This window comes from Alligator sinensis, unplaced genomic scaffold (assembly GCF_000455745.1).
Source record: "Alligator sinensis unplaced genomic scaffold, ASM45574v1 scaffold293_1, whole genome shotgun sequence".
Lineage (NCBI taxonomy): Eukaryota > Metazoa > Chordata > Crocodylia > Alligatoridae > Alligator > Alligator sinensis.
The window spans coordinates 281,256-301,703 of NW_005842158.1; the positions used below are offsets into that span (position 1 = coordinate 281,256).

At 43.8% G+C, this 20,448-nt stretch overlaps 1 protein-coding gene across 1 annotated transcript in view; it reads left to right on the top strand.

Moving 5' to 3' along the window:
- LOC102376036 (fibrocystin-like) overlaps nt 1-20,448 on the top strand; it is a gene marked incomplete at its 5' end in the record, with an annotated part of 317,838 nt that overhangs the window by 280,345 nt on the left and 17,045 nt on the right. The window contains 2 exons of the mRNA XM_025206503.1: nt 12,835-12,970; nt 14,717-14,804. Coding sequence (XP_025062288.1) covers nt 12,835-12,970; nt 14,717-14,804 — 224 coding nt within the window. The remainder of the gene's footprint in view (nt 1-12,834; nt 12,971-14,716; nt 14,805-20,448) is intronic.

The following is a 20,448-nucleotide window of genomic DNA, read 5'->3' on the forward strand; positions in this document are numbered from 1 at the left end:
TGTCCCAGAACAGAAATATCCCGGGATTGGCATGCATACACATCGCTCTTTGAATCAGGGTTTAGTGAACAGCTGAATGCACTGCCACTTTTCTGCCATCGATCCAATGATGCAGCCTTGGGATAGATAACTGTTCAGCTGCACTTTGTGATGTTGTGGGCTGAACTGTTAGTACTCCTTATTCTTCCCTGGCACTTGCAAGTTGGCAATGGGGGTGGAGTGAGCCCAGCAGTGAGGGTAGACTGTGTAGGTCTGATCCCTTGGGTTAGGGATAGTTGATCTATGATCACTTGGGAGAGGAAAGAACAGAGGTAATGTGATAGAAGTCTATAGGGAATCTGTATACAAATGTGATGGTTGCCGTACCAAGGGTAAAAATATTTGCTGCAATGTCTTGAACTGAAAAGCCAGGCAGTCTAGCAGGGACCATGATGGATGCTCAGCCTGTGCAAATCAGTGACGGGGGCCCCTGTAACATACACTTATCATCAAGTTACACAAACACCACCAAATATGAGGCAACCTGGGCTTTAGATCCCTTCTTCACTGCACGAGCTCCTCTGTGGTGTTATTTATTACTTCCCATCAGTCATTGCCTTCTGGCGTCCCTTATGGCTGACACTTGTGATATAATAAGGCCCTGTCTAACTTATAAAATTAAATCAGATATTTCCTGTTGGGGAGTAATGTCCCCTCTGTCTAGTTCCCTTTAGACAGTACACACCAGCACAGGCAGGGATAATGGAGTCGGGATAATGAGAGACGATGTCCCTCTGTGTACTTTTCCATACAAAGGGATAAGGTGTGGGGAAAGGATTTTTTCACACCTGTATCCAGTTGAACAGATCTTCAGGGCAGATATAGCAGGCTATGCTGCAGTATGGCTAATAGCCCTGTAATGTGAAGCCTGTGGCTCTCCCTGCTTCACAGTATGTGGGCTTAATTCTTCATAACCCAGGACAGAATGACTTAAAGGTGAATTTTGTGGCCCTAGCCAAGCCAGTGCAGCCTGACAACACATCTATTTATCTGATTTCCTAAATTGTTTACATATTCCTCTATATCTCATATATATAATCTCAATTGAGATATAAATAATATTCTATCTATCTATCTATCTATATTGATTTATATATCTATATACCTATACACATTAATCTCATATATATATTATCTCAATTGAGATATAAATAACATTTTATATATATATCAATGTCGATACAGATATAATCTCAGAGATCAGATAAACAAGTACACACATACATACAAACACACCCATACCAGGTATGTAGATACATATGTATGTATTTATGGGGGTGTGTATAGGCATGCACATGTATAAATATTTGTGTGTGTGTGTAGTAATGATCCTCAACTCATGTCTCATGGCCAGCATGTTGTCCATGAGAAGTTCTGACACTGCTCATTGCCACAGAAAACCAATAAAGTTAAAACTGTGGTGACAGGCAATGCGCAGACCAGTGTTGCCTGCGGCACCTTAGTTGCTCAGTGTTGTTGCTCACAGGCAAAGGCTGGGATCATTAGCGGATAGGATCTTAGTAACATAGGATGAGAAGGGACATCAAGGTGTCTTTTTTCTCTTCCCCTTACTCTGAGGCAGGATACCTAGACCATCCCTGACAGGTATTTGTCTAATCTGTTATACGTGGGGTCGGCAGAAATGAATAATTCTGTTTTGAGGGCAGGGTTAGTTATAGTGCACTCAGCTGGGCTGACTTCCTATCCTCAGCCTGATTGTAGGGCTGCGGAGGGGAACTGAGTGATCGGGCTCAGTTCCTTTCCCCAGCCCGACCGCAGCACTTGGGAGGGGAACTGAGCCCGGGCTCAGTTCCCTTCCCCTGCACTGTGATTGGCTTCCCACAGCCCAGTGGCAGGAGACAGGAAGAGCCAGGGCTCTGCTCCCGGGTGCTGCTGGGAGCACAGCCCTGGCTCTCCCCTGTCTCCCACCACCTCACTGCTGGCTGCTTTGAAACTCAAAACATTTAGAAACTTTTGAAACATTTTGACTAGCCTCATTTTGTTTCGAGGCTGTTTCGAAGCCCTTCATTTCGATTTGATTTCTCTGTTTCGAGTTCGAATTGAGTCGAAAAAGTGTCGAATTGAAACAGTCGGCAAAATTTCACACGGCCCTACAGGACACGATTTTGTCATGTAATGAAAGGCTCATCAGAATGGAAAACTATTAGGGACCTGAGTTCATTTTCTGGGCAACCCTAATACTGGCCTTCCTGTCTTTGCAGTGGGTGGCCTTGTGACTGTAAGATGCTTTTACAGCAGTCTTTTCTAAGTAATTTCCTTTTTCTGTGTGCAATGCAAATGGAATAAACACAAAATGCAGCAGATGAAACATGAGCTAGACTTAGAGCTCTGAGGAGTTGATTTCCTTTTGCCGGCCTAGGCTTAAACTAGGAATAATTCCATTCACTTCAGTGGAATTAAACTAGTGTAAAATCAGTCCCTTCGCCCTGCTTCCTCAGCAGAGTTAAAACGTTTAGCCCGTATCTCTGCCACTGCCCTACCAGAGGATCTGAGGGCACAATGGCACTGCCCCTGGGGCATTCTGCAGCCTGCTAAAGGAAATATTACTTTGTCTGTCTGCTCCCACTCCCCACTTTCCAAACCTGGAACTGAGATGATGAGGACACTCCAGGGGCACCCTTTGCTGATGCTCTGTTTCTGGAAGACACATTAGAGCACCCCTATCATGTTTTAAAATCATCACAGGAGTGGGGTGCTGAAAAAGCCTGTCAATAGAGTGAATAGTGCCAAGAAACCTCACTGGCTTTAAGATGGGTCTGGAGTTGGCAGCCTGGGAACACCCATGCTAGCTATTTCCTGTTTCTGATGTCTGTAACATAGGCAAAACAAGTAACTTGCTCTTAGAAATGGCTGATTATTTCAAGAGCAGGAAATAATGGTGATTGACCTGGGCAGGAGATATCTTGTAGATAGTTTTATACAACCTCTTCCCATTTATGGATGGTCTAGAGACAGTGTTGCCTGCAGTACCTGAGTTGCTCCATGTTGTTGCTCATAGACAAAGTTTGGGACCATGAATCTTAGACATACAGGACCAGAAGGAGCATCAAGGGATCTTCTTGCCTTTTCCCTTACTCTCTGGGGAATGTCCATGCAAGCGAACAGGACATTGGGATTCTGTCATTTAGCACCGAAGAAGCATGCATCACAGACCCCGGAGATATTGCTTAGCGCTGAAGTGATAGGTTGGGGCTTTCAGTGTTGTCTAAGGGAGTTGGGTGTCCGATTTACATTTAATTTTGACTTAGTCTCTAATCTCTTGGGGGCTAGAGCCTTCTTTTTTCATAGCTTGGTAGACTTGAACTAGCACAACGGACGTGCGGTTCATGTTTGGAACTTCTAGGCGATGATAATAAATTTCTGAGATATTGGTGCCTAACTCCCTTAGGCACCTTGGAGTATCCCAGCCAAAATGACTGCCCCTTTTTACATTCTATTCCTTGTGGGGAAACATATTTCTTTAAAAAATAAGTTTCCAATTTTTTTTTTTTTTGCTAAAATACCCTCTATAGAACATCTCCCCGGTGTCAGATGATCACCTATCAGCCATCATATGGTAACAATTGTTGGGTATAGGGGCTGGATTCATTCCAGTACATTAGGAGTTAAAGGGTCTTTCTCCCATTACCAATCCCCTCTCATGCTTAAACTCAGCCTTATGTTAAGCCACCCTGCTTCTAATATCTACTGTACATAGTAACCCTATCTAAAAAGCCCTCGTTACTCAGGAGTGTCATATTCTGCCCAGCAGCTATGGAAATTCACTGATCACACTCAAGGATGACACCCGTAAATTACAAGATTCAGGAGATGAGAATATAAAGCCTTCCCCCCACCATCACTGCTGCTGAAACAGCAGCTGAGCTCCAAAGCCAGCTGATACCATTGCATTTGCTCTAGCTGGAAGTGGGGAGAAAGGGATAGAAGGGAGTCAGAGAGGATGAGCAGAAGGGATGGGAAAGCGAAGGGTAGGAGTCCAGTGAGCCCAGAAGGAGCAGAGGCAAGTAGGAAGGTGGAGAAGAGAAAAGAAGGAGTCAGGAAGAGGGAAATTAGTCTCATCTGAAATTAGAAAAGGGAGCAAATCTGAATGGGAGAAGTGGGGGCTGTGGTACCTTCGAAGGAACATGGTTGTTTGCGCTCTGCTCCCAGTTTTTCAGTCTTCTCCAAAGCGCTGTTGTAATTTATATTCACAGGGCAGATCCTGAGAAGACAGATCCTGTGTGTGCTCCTCCGGGAGTTACTGGGATCCCCAGCTGCACTCAGGATGCATTCTGCCCCAGATGATTAAAATCACATGTATCTCATATACCTGATATATTGGAAAGGGATTTGGAAAATTCCCCTGGATTCTAGTGCTATCAAATCAACCTGCCTGCTGCACAAACCAGGCGTGGTAAATGTGTAGGAAATTCAATGCGGTGTCTTTGCTGATCACTTGGCACAACGATCACTGTGTGCACACGATGGAGCTGAGCGGAGACAGCTGGAAGGGGTTGATTCTCTTCCACCGGCCTAGCTCAAAATAGGAACGATCCCATTCACTTCAGTGGAATTATAAAAAAAGTCTGAAGCAAGAGGAGGATCAGATCTGGAGCGTTGTTGCTTTTCCTAAGCATTGCCCCCGCCTCCCTTGCTTACGGCTCCTTCTTAAAAAATTCTTTCACATACCTCGACGTTTGCAGGAAACTGGCAGGTGAGGGGTTAAACATTTTTGGGTGCTGGGCATTCAGGCTCTTCTTTTTTTTTTTTTTTATATATATATATATATACCTCAGTTTGGCTGTAGGACCTCACGCCCGGAGGCCACAGTCACATTATCAGCTGGAAATTGGATAACGACAGCACAATGACAAATCCAGGTTGCCTGCAATAAGGTGCTAATCCCTTTGCTTTAATATCGGAGCAGCGTGTAATGATGTTTGGACATCACTCCAGTTTACTGACGACCCCACTGGGGCCTGCAATAGAACTGTACAACTGTCTAACAAGACGTCAGGTGACTGCCGTCGTCAAAGCAACGGACGGGGCAATCTAATCTTCCTTCCATCCCTTCCAGCTCCCAATAAGGCCCGGGTTATAGAAGTGGCCCATCAATGCTTGGTAACTCGAATCAATTAACGTTAATTCGCACAATGCTATGATGTATTGTGATCACTTTCATTTCGGAGCAGGGGGAAGAAATTGCTATAATTCACCTAAAATGAGGTTGTCTATGGTGCTGAGGTATTAATTGGGTGTCCATATTAAATGGAAAAGGAGCACAGCAGTGAAGGAAAAGTGGATGAGTGACTCTCTTGGCTGCTATTGACCTATCAGAAGAAGACAGTGCCCTTTTCCTTTGCTTTTATCTATTACAGTTTTCCCTATTGCGTGTCAAGTTGATGTATTATAAAAAATTCATTTGGTGACCTTTCACCCCCCTAGCAGATTAAACAATTTCACTGGGATGGCATCATTAACAAGGCCTTGCATTTAATGATGATTTCTCTAAAAGGCCACGGAGATTCGATTTTAAGCTAACAGATTTATTGCACTATTATAACATATCGTAAAAAACTGTACCACCTACGGTCTGGTTTTAGGATAGAAACTGTTTAAGAGTTTATGCGGAGCTTAAAGTGGTATTACCTTGGGATATGCTGCAGTAGCAAGACTCTGACCTCCGGCACGATGCTGTTTACATTTAATAAAAGATGTTCTTCCAACAGTAAACTTAGGGAGTGTATTAGGAGGTTGGTTTAGTTCCTAGCCACTGCTAAGCAGTGTGGCTTGTGCAGGTACTTCCATTGGTTCCCAACCATTAATAGATGTGACCAATCACTTTCTAGATGTCCCTTCATGCAGTTTGGGAACATGATGACCCCCATCTTTCTTGCCGGCTTTATTCCATTAAATAGATGGGGTTCCTATTAGAAAGGAAAAAAGAAAAAAAAAAACCCCAAACAGGCTCTTTGCTTTAGGGTTTGGAAAGCCCCAGGAACCTAGCTTAAAAAGGAGCGCCCCTGCCATGTCCTATTGCGTTGGCACTCAACTTGGGCATGTTCCTCTACACTCGTGCACAGCTGTGGTCTTCACCGGCTAATCTGGTCGAGTTTGGGTGAGAGGAAATGTGGGGAGATAGTGACATAAGACTGAGAGCTAAGTTCAAGCTCTAGCTTTGTGCCAGTCTTCCTATGTGATCTCAGCTTCTCTCTCTTTTCCCCCTCTGTAAAATGGGGATAATAACATGTCTTCTGCCTTTATACATCATGTGGCTTTTGAAGCTGGGGTTGTCTTTGTCAGTAGATTCATGCAGGGTTGGCACAGCAGCATTTTGATGTTGTCTGGAGCCACCGGGACCTACTGTCTTATCATATTGTCATATTTAGTTGGTCCAATAAAAGATATCACATCTACCCAAAGTCCCTCCCTTACCTGCCTGCTGTCATACCAAGAACTTATGATGAGTGTCCTGAAAAGGCAGGGAGCTGCAAGGTACTGCACATTCCCAAGCACGATTTATGCATTCACGGCCTTTCCTCTCCCACTTGGTCCTTTCTAGCACTTTGAATAGTCACAAAATATCTGGTTTTTAGCACAGCTTTTGAAGAAGCCAAAACCAAAATGACAATGAACCAATGGAGTCATCTCTTTGTGCTCAGTTTGTCTCATAACAGACAACTTGGTCCCTTGCTGGCTACCTCTGTTCATATTGTCATCCTGGGCAGTAATATAACGAGTGGTGGGCAACTGGGGCACCACCACTTAGAGGTGGCCCAAGAATGGTAGCCACCGCCGGCCCATCTGCTATAACTGCCAGTCCCTGCTGCTGCACCTACTACACTGGGCACAGATCCTGATTATTACCCCTTGGATGCAAGCTCTGCTCATAATAATCCGCACTTATGACATCTCCATTTTCCTAGCTTGCTGTCATCACAGCATTTTCCCTCCAGGACACAGGACAGCTTCCTTCTAAACCCACTACCAGCCTTTACTGCCTGCAGAACTCGAGTGTCAGTGGCGCTGTCCAAGGTTCAGACGGTTGACCTTATGTACTCCATGTCAAGGTCAAAGACAGAAATGCCGAGTGGTCCGGGTCATGCTTAGTCCACTGGCGCACACCCCCATCAACCCAGTAGTCTTTATGAAAGGGCATTTTTACCATGTTATTTGGGGTGGCTTTGTGTCCAGCCAGACCCAAAGAACATTAACCTGGACCTTGCTTTCTTGCTGAATTCCTTCCTCCAGCTTTGCAGTCATGATGCAGTGAAAGGACAGTTGCCTTTTCATAATACCTGTGAAAACAGCACCCATCCTCTGGAGGGCTGTTCCTGCTGCTGCCTTGCTCTCCTGCTGTTCTGGATGCTCAGGTGCCCACTTTCCCATTTTAGTTTTTAATGGGAGGAACCATATTTTATGACTACAGATCAAGTGGCCGGCATGTCTTTTCCTGTCTCATTACCCCACCTGCCTCCTTTCTCCTGCCTCCCAATGAAAAAAAAACAACCAACGGGTCCCATGCTAATCTGCTTATTGCACATCTAAGTCATGCTAAGACCTCTAAGGCTTAGATCCTGGTTTATCTCTTCCAGACCAGGAGCAGTCTGCCTCTGGCCCAGTGGTTTGGATGCTGCTCTGGCTCTACCCGTGGCTGTTATTCCTGTCCTCAGTGCTATTTAAAACATTTTGCATTAGTTGTAGTTAAAATACACAAACAGCACTGGGAGCTGGGAAAGCCAGGGCCAGAACCCAGGGTGGTGTCATCTCTTTGGGCCACTGGCTCATGCTGCCTTTCGTTTGCTCTCCTTTTGGCCCCGTGACTCTTGCCCGGTGGGCCAGCTTCAACAGTAAGGGGTGGGGTGGGGGTGGCAGGAAAAGCATCATTGCGACCCTGTCTAGCCCATGGCTTGCAGTTTAGGACATTCTCCCAGAAATTAGGGAGACCCCCCCAGGTGGAAAAGGGCCTGAAATCCACATCTCACTTCCAGGGTAAGTTCTTTAACCATTAGGGTGAAAGGTGGGTAGTGGCTTCAGCAGTAGCATAGGATGGATTAGGATCTAAAATTAGTGGGTGCGTCTACTCGAGACACTTTACTGCACATTATGTAAATGTAATGCATGGTGAGGTGTTACCATCTACATGTGTGTGTCAATTCCTGTGCATTAAATTAGTCCAATGCACCGTTTCCTAGTACCAATACATGCAGGTCCTAGAAAAACAGTGCATTAACTAATGGGCCAAAGCGTACATGTAGCTCCTGACCAGAAGCAATTTGCTCCTGGTCAGCCAAGGTAGCAGGGGGCCACAACTGCGTCCTGGCTAAGCCTCAGTCTCTGTGGGATGGGGGTTGGGAGGGTGGGGAGGGTGCTGTTCCGATTGCAGGGCAGCTCCCTTACAGCTCTGGGGAGACTGGGGATGCCCCCAGAGCAGGGACAGGATTGCGGACCAGCCCTTCTCTCCCCCTCCCCCTGGCTGCTGCAGAGGGCCAGAGCAAGGCAGGAGCAGCCTTGGACTGAACTGCTCCCATCAGGAGCAAATTTGTTCCCGATGAGTGCACATTCAGATATGTTCCTGCACAGAGTTTAATGCACCTAAATTTTCTGCTCAGGGGTACACATTGTGCATGTAGACACATCCAGTGTAAGTATAATTTAGTGACACGTACGTGCCTTGGAGGCAAAATAGCATCTGGGTCTAAGTACCATGCAGATGCAGGATAGGTGGAGTCGAATCTGGCCCTAGCTCTTGACATGACCTGCATCTCCAGATATTTCTGGTCCCTGAGAAGACAGGAGAATGAACTGAGGGCAAGTCTGTAGGGTAGTGGACCCAAACAAACTGTAAACTAACTCAGTTGGGTACCGGTGACAGTCTAGCTATGCCTGGACAGAGCTCAGCATGAGCTCTTTTTCTCAGGCAAGTTCTGTAATGTAGACATAACTTTAATCTCCTTTGCTATCCTCCTTGCCTACAAGGTATTGCCTCAAGTAAGCCTTGCCTCAGTTTTAAAGTCCAGTGAGAATAACAATAAAGCTATTATTACCTTCAGTGGTGCAGGAGCGGTGCCTAGGAGATCATCTTACTTCCCTTTCTCCCTAAAGGGCAGCCCAGCCTCTTACCTCCTCATTCTTGTGACACGCCGTTCTTCTCCAGCCTGTTTCAGTTTCCTCCCACCACATTTATCCTCCTTGCTGCTTAGGAAGAGACATCTGCTCTCCCACAGATCCCAATATGTTCTGCAGACCCATACTGCCGCTCCATGTGAAGTAATAGCTGATGGAGCTTAGAATGCGCGTCCCTGGGGAGCGAAAACCTCCTGGGTGGGTCCCCCGGGACCCCCATAGAGAAGATCTTTAGAGGACTGACAGCATGCGGTGCGCTCCCGTGGTATACCTGCCACGCTGAGACAGCCAGCACCGCACCGCGGGGAAGTGACAGAACAGCACGCTCCTCTCTGCTCGTTCTCAGGCCGGTCTGCCCACTCCGCCCCTATGCATGGAGCTCCAAGCTAGCTTCTCTGTCTCCCCCAACACACACACAATGCCAAGGGGTGGCTGGGAAGTGTATTTTCCTCCTGGCACCGCTCAGCAGGGGAGCAGCAGACCGGGTTGCTCTCTTGCTAGATGCTGCCATTCCCTTGCAGGGAATACAAATCCAGCATGCACAGGGCTACCACAAGTCCCAGCCCAGGGAGAGCTAGTGCTGAATATGCAGCATTATACATGCCACGTGTATAATGGCATATACATATAATGGCATATACAGCCACATATATAACTGCGTTGGGCCAAAATCACTTGCACTTTTTGTTCTGTTAAGTTTTTTTTTCCCTGTCAGAGTGGATCTACAGGAGGATACTGGTTGTCTTCAGGAGAAACAATACATCCCGGGGCTATGTTGTGCAGAATTGTTCCTTTAAACTAGAGAGACAGGGAGAGAGAGAGGCCTTGCCTTGAGGCAACACAGCGTAGGGCAGGGATGGCCAACCTGTGACATGCATGCCACAAGTGACACGGGCAGGCTGTGGGTGAGGCACGTGGCAGACTGGGGAGCAGCAAGGCATCACAGCAGCAGTTAAGGCAAGGAGCAGAGAGCAAAGCAGCAGATTGAGCAGGGGAAGGGGATTGAGAGGGCACTCGGGATGGGTGCGGGATTTAATTTGTGGCACGCGTGCCAAAAAGATCAGCCCCCATTGGCTGAGGTCCTAGGGCACTGGTCTGGGATTGATCACAACAATGAGTAACTATGAATTACTATGAACTATGAACCATCTAGGAATCTATGATTTTCAAACATGACCAGTGGGTTTTGAGTAGTTCAGTTGGACCCAAATTGGGATACATTGAATTGGACTAGTTTTCAAAGCTGCTACTCACTGGAAACCTGTCCCCATGCCTCAGTTTTGTGTCCTTGAAATCACTGTGATTAGGATTGCTTCAGTATTACGGCTTCACTGTGCTAGGTGTTATACATACACTTAAGGACGGCCCTGGCTCTCCAGAGCTTCCACTCAGAGCCATGAAGATAAAAAAAAATTTAAGTTCGTTGGCAGTTCAAAAAACCTATTTGGATTCATGCAACATACAAACATACATACATACATACATATATATATATACACACACATATATACATACATATATATATATAAAACATATAAATATGTGTGTATGCATATTTGCATATTTATATATTTACTTTCCAGTGAGGGGGGGGAGGGAAGGGATCCAAGAGGGGTGTAATAAGCTATTTTATTTAATCTAAAATGAAATGTTTCATTTTGATTTAAGAATAAGACTGAAAGTCTTTGGTGGGGGGCGGGGGGTAGAGAACACTTTGAACACAGACAATCACAATGTTTTATTTTGAAAATGCCAGAAGGAAACACTTCAGCTTTTCCAGAATTTCTTTCCCTGAACAATTTCATGAAGCCAACGCCAACTGACAAAACGTTTCAACATTGCCAATACAAATGTGTGGATAGGATCGGGTCAGAAAGGAAGCAGGTGCAGGGATGTGGAGTGATACGAATGGGATTGCACAGCACAAAGATGCCAGGAATATAATCTAATTTTCCATCGACCTAAATTCATTAGGTCACATTTGCCACTTTGGCCACTATATGAATAGCGTTGTGGCATAGGCGAGTGATTCCTTTCAGCTGCACTGCTGTTTGCCCGGGCAGGCCCAGTATCATAATGCAAAGAAACAGTCTGAAAAAAAAAAGAGTTTGACCAAAGCAAATTGGCCATCAATAAACCTTTTGTTTGTAAACACCTTTAAGCAAACACTAGAGAGCTGAATGAATAGCTTTTCTACGTTCATTTCTAGGCAATATCAACCCCCCAGTTGCTTTGCTGAAATGGTACATTAGAAGTATATCTATCTATCTATATCTATATATCTATATCTATATCTAGATAGACGTCTATCTATCTATATCTATCTATATAGCTATATATGTATCTATCTATATATACTATACTATATACTATACTATCTATCTATCTATCTGTCTATCTAGATAGCTAGCTAGCTAGCCAGATAGATAGATAGATAGATAGATAGATATTGATATGTATATCTATCTAGCTGAATGATTAGCTTTCCTACTTTCATTTCTAGGCAATATCAACCCCCCAGTTGCTTTGTTGCAATGGTACATTAGAAGTATATATATCTACATCTAGATCTCTATATATAGATAAATAGATAGATGTCTATCTGTATCTATCTATATATCTATATATTTATCTATCTATATATACTATACTATATATTTATCTATCTATATATACTATACTATATACTTTACTATATATCTATATCTATATTTATAGATAGCTATATCTATATCTATCTATCTATCTAGATAGGTAGATATCTATATCTATATCTATCTATCTAGATAGATAGATATAGATATAACTATGTTAGATCTATCTATGTGGATAGATATATACTTATAGATATATAAGGGAGATGGTAAATGACATGAAGCATCAGGAAGGGAATGAAATGATATGGGCTCAAAATAAAGTGTCATTTCTTTATTCAAATGCAAAAGGCTTCTCTCAGGATGCTTGAATTTAAATTCCACTCTCAGAATACCAATGTCTTTTTAATGGGGAGCCTGTGTATCTCAATATCTCTGCATGTGAACGTAGCAGCTACTAAGGAATAGAAGCACAAATTCACCGGTAAGAGACTTTCAGTACAGACCTGCAGCTTTAAAGATTGCCCCTGGAGAAAATGTGTGTCTGTTTTTACAGAAGCTGCAGGATATTTCTTGGAATACATCTTGCTGGACAGGAATAATTTTGTACATTCTTTGCTTCTGGATGAACGGGGAGGATGGTTTCAAGCTTAAAGCAGGAGATTTGCATAATATAATTACCTGCGACTTTGGAGGAGCCATATCTCGTGTGTCTCAGTTTCCCATCTTTAAATTAGGGTAATATATTGGGAATCCTTTATCTGTTTGGATTAGGGTATGGTACCTTGTGCTATTGGCCTTGGTCTCATCTAAGGTCTCAAAGTCATAGGAATCATAATGTGAGATAGCAAGGGCATGATGCGGGGTCTGCTGAAATGTTATTTAATTCAGCCTAGCCCCAAACACTTAAATATTGCCACCTAAAGTGAAAAAGGCATGAAGTCTTGTGAACAAAAGCAATGGTTAGTCAGCAGAGCTATGCAGGAAGTTAGCTGCCTCAGGGATCTGTACCAGGTGTTTTAATAAAATTAATGATCTGGTGATTTTTTTCTTCACATTGTTTTGCATGTGGAAGAAATGGAAGTGGCCTCACTCCTGGAAGCTGCCTATATTCAAGGCCCTATAATATCTCAGTCCAAGTGCAGCCCTCAGATGGAGAAATGGGAAAGGAGCTCCCCGTACAGCCGCAAATAATTTTTCTGGATAAACAGGTAGTGATTTACCTCCCTGCAGAAGTGCGACTGTGTTAACTCTGTGTGACATTATCCGCCCCAAGCACTCAGAAACCATGAGAATATCTTAAAAACACGATTTCAAAAAATATTCAATTGTATTAATTTGTCTTCACATTTCTGAACCTTTAAGATACGCTCGGTTCACATTTTCACGCTTTTCTTGGCTAGAAATTTACTTCAAAAACAGGGACCCTGAGCTTCTGCTTCCAGCTCTTGATTACTGCTAGTGGGCCTTAAAAAAAAATAGCACCAAATATTGCAAGATTTACAAGGAGATCACAGGAAGTTGGCAGCACTCTGTATGGTTGGGTTTGCTTGGCTCCTTCTGTTCCTTATTTCCCTTTGCTGATTTTGAGAAGCTTGACAACTCTTGACACTAAAAGCTAAAGCTTTATATTGGGATCCAGAGCTGGGCTTTTGGGTAACAGTCTTAGCATCAGAGTGGGGGAAGGGATTTCAAGGGTCATTTGCTCCAACCGCTAGGCCAGATTCCCTGGCTGGGCATTGAACCCTAGGCCACAGTAGTGCAAATGTCAAAGGCAAACCACTAGACGACCAGAGAAGAAATGGAAGTGCTTGACACTGGGCATGTCTATGCGAGACGCTTACTGCACAGTAGCCTAATAATACTATGCAGTAGCGTGCCAGTCAAAAGCCATGCAAATATGCTACTGTGCAGTGTTATTAGGCTACAGCACAGTAAGTATCAAAAAAATACCGTGCGTCGGCACTACTGCACAGTAACCGTAGTTACTGTGCATTTAATTAGTACTTCATTAAGCAAGTACTAAACAAAATGCACAGTAACTACTGCACACGAATGAACATGTAAAGAGCATTAACAATCTGACCTGGACTCCAAATCATCAGTGAGGCTTAGAAAACATTTTTATTTTAAATGACAACTTTTGACTTCTTTTTATTTGTCTACTTGTGTCAGAGTCGATTGTGTCAAAAGCTGTTGTGCTTTTCTAGGTGATCGGGGGGCTAGAAGAGCATTTTTTTTTTTTTTTAATACTCTGACATTTGAGATGTCTGTTTAATCCCATGAATCTAGGAGCTGAGACTTTGACATCCAATACTGGGAAATTCACAATAAAAGCATGAAGGTTGGCAGCTGACAGAGTTTAGGCTCCTCTCTATTATACTGTGGGCATGTCTACATGAGATGGTTACTAGGGAGCAGACTAATTAGCTCCTCGGTAAAGTCTCAGCGTCTACATGTGCAATGCTATTAGGCCGGAGTAAATTAGTTTACAAGTACTAACCTGTGCTGGAGTAAAGTACTCCACCGCAGCACATGTGTAGATGGGGACCAGGTTGTCTGCCTTGCACTGGGGTACCAGCATGCCCCAGCCAGCCCCTCCACAGCGTGTTGAGCCAGGTTGGAGCAGCCCCAGGCTGGCAAGCTGACCCCTAGACCTCCTGCCAGCTGGGGCTGCTCTGATCTGGCTCAGCATGCTGCAGAGGGGCTGGCTTATTGCACAGGAGCAAAAAAATCCAGCATCATATGCATTGGAGTTTATTGTGTCACACTAATTGCCCATGTAAAAATGCCCTGTGTGATGCCGCGTGAAACACCTAGCATGCGAATACATATTATCCAGCTGCTAGAGTTTAATAGATGAGCATTGCCTTTAACTCCTCCCTCCGCTGTAAACTCCCATTCACCTGGAGGAAAAGGAAGAAGGAAACCTTTTCTTTCTCTTCTGTTCTTCTCAGGGTCAGAGAGTTGAAACACTGGGGCTGCCCTCCGAACCCTGGGTCGTTGAAGCCTATCTCAAGGGCTCCTCAAAGGCTGCATTGAAAGGTTTGGACATGTTTTCTTGCATATAGGGGGGCGGAAAAAGCATGCATTGGAAGTGATGCCTATACATCTGAGAGAAAGATTTTGTTTGAAGGCTCCGAGTTGGAAAGGGAACAGTGTCATGGGCTGCTCAAGCACATAGAAAGGAGGCTTTGAAAAGCATTTCTGTGTCTGGCCAACTTAAAGGGACACTGCCCCATAGTTGAAAACCCCAAATAGAAACCTTAGAAAGAAGAAAAGAGGTGGAGGATGATCAAGCATGTTAATCTACTCCAGGTAGTGTTCATTGACCTAGTTCCATTAAAGTCAACAGCGCTACATCTGTTTACACTCATGGCGAATCTGACATAATGTGATAGAAAAAGCTGCTTAGGTTTATTCTCATTTCTTTTTTCAATGTGAGAATGTTTTCTAATGAGGGATTTGAACATTTCCCTTCTGGTCCTGATTTAGCAACTGTATCAGCTTGTGCTTAACTATTTCCAATGCGGTTCTTGGGACTGATCGCATGTTTAAAATTTCAGTTTAAATAAATGATTACCAACATAACATCACATTGGCTAGGCTGATTTCCCTGTCAGAGCTGGGTGAGGTTCACAAGGCAAACGGACAGTGTGGAGGGTGAAAAGTAGGCGGTTCTGCTATATTCCTACCAAGTGCCCGTCCACAGTCATGGCAAGTGTATCTTAGCTGTGAATTGCCAAGATCGCCTTTGAGGAAACAGAAGGGGTAAAAAGCTTCTGTGCTGTGGATCAACCACGAGCTATCGGACCTAAACACTAAAGCCCTTGCTATACGTTACATTTATTACACCATTTACTGGTTGATTATGCAGTAAATTTAGACTGGCCACACATGCAAAGTAAGACCGTCCACACGGACAAAGTAATTATTACACACTGAACTGGTTATTCATGCAATAAATTTAGACCAGTCACACATACACAGTAATTATCCCATGCTAAAAATAACTATCCATTGATAATGTAGCCAACCAGGTACAAAGTTAGTGCTTGAAAATGTGTCAGTCTGATATCTTTTATCAGACCAACTCAAATAGTTGGAAAAAAATCTTCTTTGCAAGCTTTCGGGCTCAAACACCCTTCATCAGGCTGAGGAAGCATCTGCACTTGGTCTGAGCTCTTCCTGGAAGGAAGGAATAGTAAAGAAGCCAGTGTTTGTGCCTGAAAGCTTGCAAGGATAAATTTTTTTCCAACTATTTGAGTTGGTCTAATAAAAGATATCAGATTTTTGTCTGCCTTAGACCAACACGGCTACAACCCGGACTGCTGAAAATGTGTAACAACTCTAGCTGGTTTTTATCCAGATTTCATTTGAATGTTTCATAGTTTCATAGTTTCATAGTTGGTGGGGTAGGAAGGGACCTAAGCAGATCATTTAGTCTGACCCCCTGCCATGGGGAGGAAAGGATGCTGGGGTCAAATGACCCCAGCTAGGTGGCTGCCTAGCCTCCTTTTGAAGAATGTGTAGCAGGGTCCTCAGTGACATTTGATGGCTTAGACCAGGGGTGGGCAAAATGCGGCCCGCGGGCCAGATGCAGCCCACCAGGCCATTCTGTCCATCCCACGGGGCCCCCCAAAAATGTAGAAAATTAATAGTTATCTGCCCCTGGCTGCCTGTCATGCGGCCCTCGATGGCTTGCCAAAACTCAGTAAGTAGCCCTCCGCCTGAAATAATTGCCTGGCTTAGATTATGCAGGAAAGTAGACTAGATGATAGCAATGTTCCCTTTTGATGTTAAAATCTATAAATCTATTAATTTCTAGGTCTCCCTGCCAGGATTTCCAAAAGCCAGCCCTGGTCCTCAGCTTAATATAGCTCCATGGAAGCCAGTGGGATAAGGGGAGTTTTTACAAACTGGGGATCAGCTCTATGGTGGCAGTGACAGGCTTGGTTTTAAAGGGTAAACAGAGACTGTCCAAATTCATTTCACACCGTGCACAGAAAACAGTCTGAGAGGGACGGGTTGCAAGCACTACTAATTTCTACTGGACTGAAACCAGCATCCTAAAGAGGAACATTTCTGATGCCCTGAGCCAGGGTCCTATTTCACATTACTTTTGGATAAAGCTTTATAAAAAATCAGCCTTTTTTGTGAGCTGGGAAGAATCACTTTTTTTTTCACCAAAATTCAATAAATTGCAAATCAGAGAAAGAAAGGCAAAAAAAAAAAGAGAGGCAGAGAAATTAAAAACACATGGAAGGAAAAGACTCAAATAAAGAATAGTCACTGAAGTGAAATGCACTTTACATTCTTTAAAAGATACATGCATCAAATTAATAGTCAATAAAATCCGGCAAGGAATGAACTGCGTTGTACAGATGTTCTGCGTGTAATAGTTTGCTGCAGTTTTTCCTTTGACAAACGTCCTTATTGAGCTCGTCTTTTGAAGCATATGAAAGCAGCATTTAATCGAAATGGGTCTGTCTAGCACACTGAGCCCGCTTCATCTGACAGCAGCCAAACTACCTCATGCAAAGTAGTTTAGCTCCAAATTAGCTCGCTTCTGCGTTAAATACCAGCTTGCCTCAGAGATCTTTGTAAAGACTCCCATATATATCTATAATATTCGGAGATTTGAAGCATATGTGCCCAAAAGCTGAAATCGTCTCTGGTAAGGGGTACAGTACTGTACTGCAGGCTTCACCGTAGACTGGGAATGGCAGTTATAAAATATTTGAATGCTGTTGACAGGATCTTCTATAAAATGGGTGTTACATCTGGTGGTAGAGCTGAAAATACAATGGTAGAGCTGAGAGTGCTATCAAGGCAGGCACGGTCGGGGATGAGGATCATATACACTTCATAGATATAAAACGATGGGCCAGGATTGAAACAACACCTAGAATTTTTCATGTTCCTAGGAGGACCAGAAATATTTACATCACGGTAGCCCTTAGAGACCCCCCGTACTGAGATCAGGATTTCGTTGAAATGGGCATGGATAGAGCACTTAATATTGCACAGTCCTCACATTAGAACAGAAAGCTCTCAAAATGGTTAAGATAGAGGCTGAGAGAGGAAACAAAGGCACAGACAGGGTAAGGGAGAGCTGGCAACAGAGCTCAGATAGGTGCAGGATGCTCTCCTTAAGCCGGTCCCTGCTTCTTCCATGACTAGTGAGTTTACAGGTAAAAAAAAAGACATAGTGAGATGCTATTGTCTCATCACATCTATAACCGTGTGTTTCTTCTTAAAACCTCCCTTTTGATACTGGGCAGCAGTACCTGGACTGGCATGCCTTTCCCCTCCTCTCAGTCCATCTCATTGCTCCCATTCTGTGCTGGATCAGCTCTGCAATACTCAACAACCCTTGTCGGGTTCAGTTCCTCAATAATGGTTGTGCCATTTCAATAATCCCCATGCTGATGGGATATTGGCTTTTCAATGAGGTTCAGTTAAGTAAAACGATGTTATAATTTTCCTGCATAATGCACCCGGTCTATTAAGATGTATTAAGTGAGGTTCCATAGGTATCTGCCCTGTGCCTTGCGCACACCATTGTTTTCATGAATGATTTTGATGGTGAAACAGCGTGAATACTCATGACTTTTTCGGGCAATACCAAGGTGGGAGGGGTGGCAAGCACTCCGGAGGACAGAACTAGATTTCACGATGACTATGACAAATTTGAGAAATGGTCTGAGATAAAAAAGATGTGATTCAATAAGGAAAAAATGCAAAAGGTGACTGCTTGATAGGAACTATTAACTGCAGAAATACAAGATGGAGCAGGACTGCTATCCAGCGTCACTGAGCAGATGTTATTGGAGGTGGCAGTGGATCATAAACTGAACACAAATCAGGAACACTATATGAAAATGAAAAATAATTAATATCTGACTCTCTATGTCCAGTGTTCATCCCAATGGACCGCTAACCTCAGCTGTGATGTCTAGGGACTACTGTGATATATAAATAAGTCTATAAGAAGTGTGTTGTGATACTTCTATTATACCTAGCATAGGGAAGGCCTCAGCTGGAATCCAGTACCTAGTTTTGGATACCGGACTTCAAGATAGATGTTGATATGGGTGAGAATCAGGGGACAGCAACAAAAATGATCAGTGTAGGCCAATGGTTTTCAATGCTTTTTTCATATGTGGGGCCCTAAACAGTTTTGAATGGAGGTGCGGACCCATTCGGAAATTTTGAATGGAAATGCAGACCCCTTTGAATTGTAAGTGCGGGTATTCACATACTTTTGATTGATCATAGTCATCTTTCATGGAGCCTTTAGACATGATCTTCAGATTCCCAGGGCTCTGCAGACCGCAGGTTGAGAACAACAGGACTAGAAGCCATGACAGAAGGAGAAAGACTGAAAGAAGTAGGCTTGTTTAGTCTAGTGAAGGGAAGAGTGAGGAGTGATACAAGAGCAGCCTTCCAATATATAAAACGTTTCTACAAAGGGGAAGGTAGTAAATTGGTCTCCCTGAGCACTTGAAGATTTACAGGTTTAAGTCAGAATAAGGGGCATCTAAGTTAAACATCAGGAAAAACTCACTAATTGTAAAGACAGTTAAACTAGCATAGGTGACCTAGAGAAGCTGTGCAATCTCCATTATTTCAGGTTTTTAAGAATGGCTTAGACAAATATCCACCAGAAATCATCTAGGGGTAGATGATCGTACTTCTGGGGTAGGAAATGGATTAGGTAAACTCCTTCCATTTTTTAATGATACCTGTGATGTGGCAGCTCTAAAATTGGCATCCTTTGTACTGTACTAGTCCACATTACTACTTTTAGGATTATTTCTAAGGAGTCTGATTGCAACCCCTTCCTTCATTTGGAGTAATATTTTGAGTACTCCCTTTTAATCAAGGGGTTATTTTTGCAGTGGGGCATGACTCAGTATAAGAAGGATATCAGAGCCTGGTCTGTAAATGAAGGCCCGTTCTTCCTTCCTTTGAAGAGTACTGTGAATCTGCAGTTTCAGCGCCATTCTGAATGCAGGTGTCTCTGACAAGGCTTTGTGAAGATCAGGCAATTCTGTTACTCTGAGATGTGGAGAGACACGGGCAAATATTCGCAATGCACTTGTTCCTTGCAAGCCTTCACCTGATATTTTGAATGGCTTACTGGTTATAAAATGTCAACACACCTGTTTCGTAAAGAATGTAATTATTCTGCGTAGTCTTTGAGCAAGCAAGAGACTTTTTGTCATCTCTGGACCAAGTCCAGCATCCTAAAGAAGGGCTGATTTATAAGCCCCACCTGAACCAATATTTAGAGAGTTTGCCTGTCTTGGAGAACTTTGCCACTTTCATTCCACACGCCTGCATGAAGCCCTGCATTTGGCCGCCATCCCACAAAGCCCAAGACTTGGCTGTTGCTCAAAGCCGTGAAAAAAGTAGCTATCCAGTTGCAAAATCAATGCTATTTTTTTCAAAGGACTGTGTCAAGTTAAAACATCATCACATGTGAAAATCTGAATGTAAAATGCTGTTGGGTTAGGATGTGCATCCAGATTGATCGGTTCCTGCTCCGGGAAGGTACATGAGCTAAGGCTGCCTGTCTTTTGGGCTTGCTGAGTGCTTGCTTGGGGGGCTGTGTGCTTGGGCCTGTGCTCTGAGCAGCTGGGAGTGCTGCTAGCTGGGTGATTGCTGGATGATTGCTGCCTGA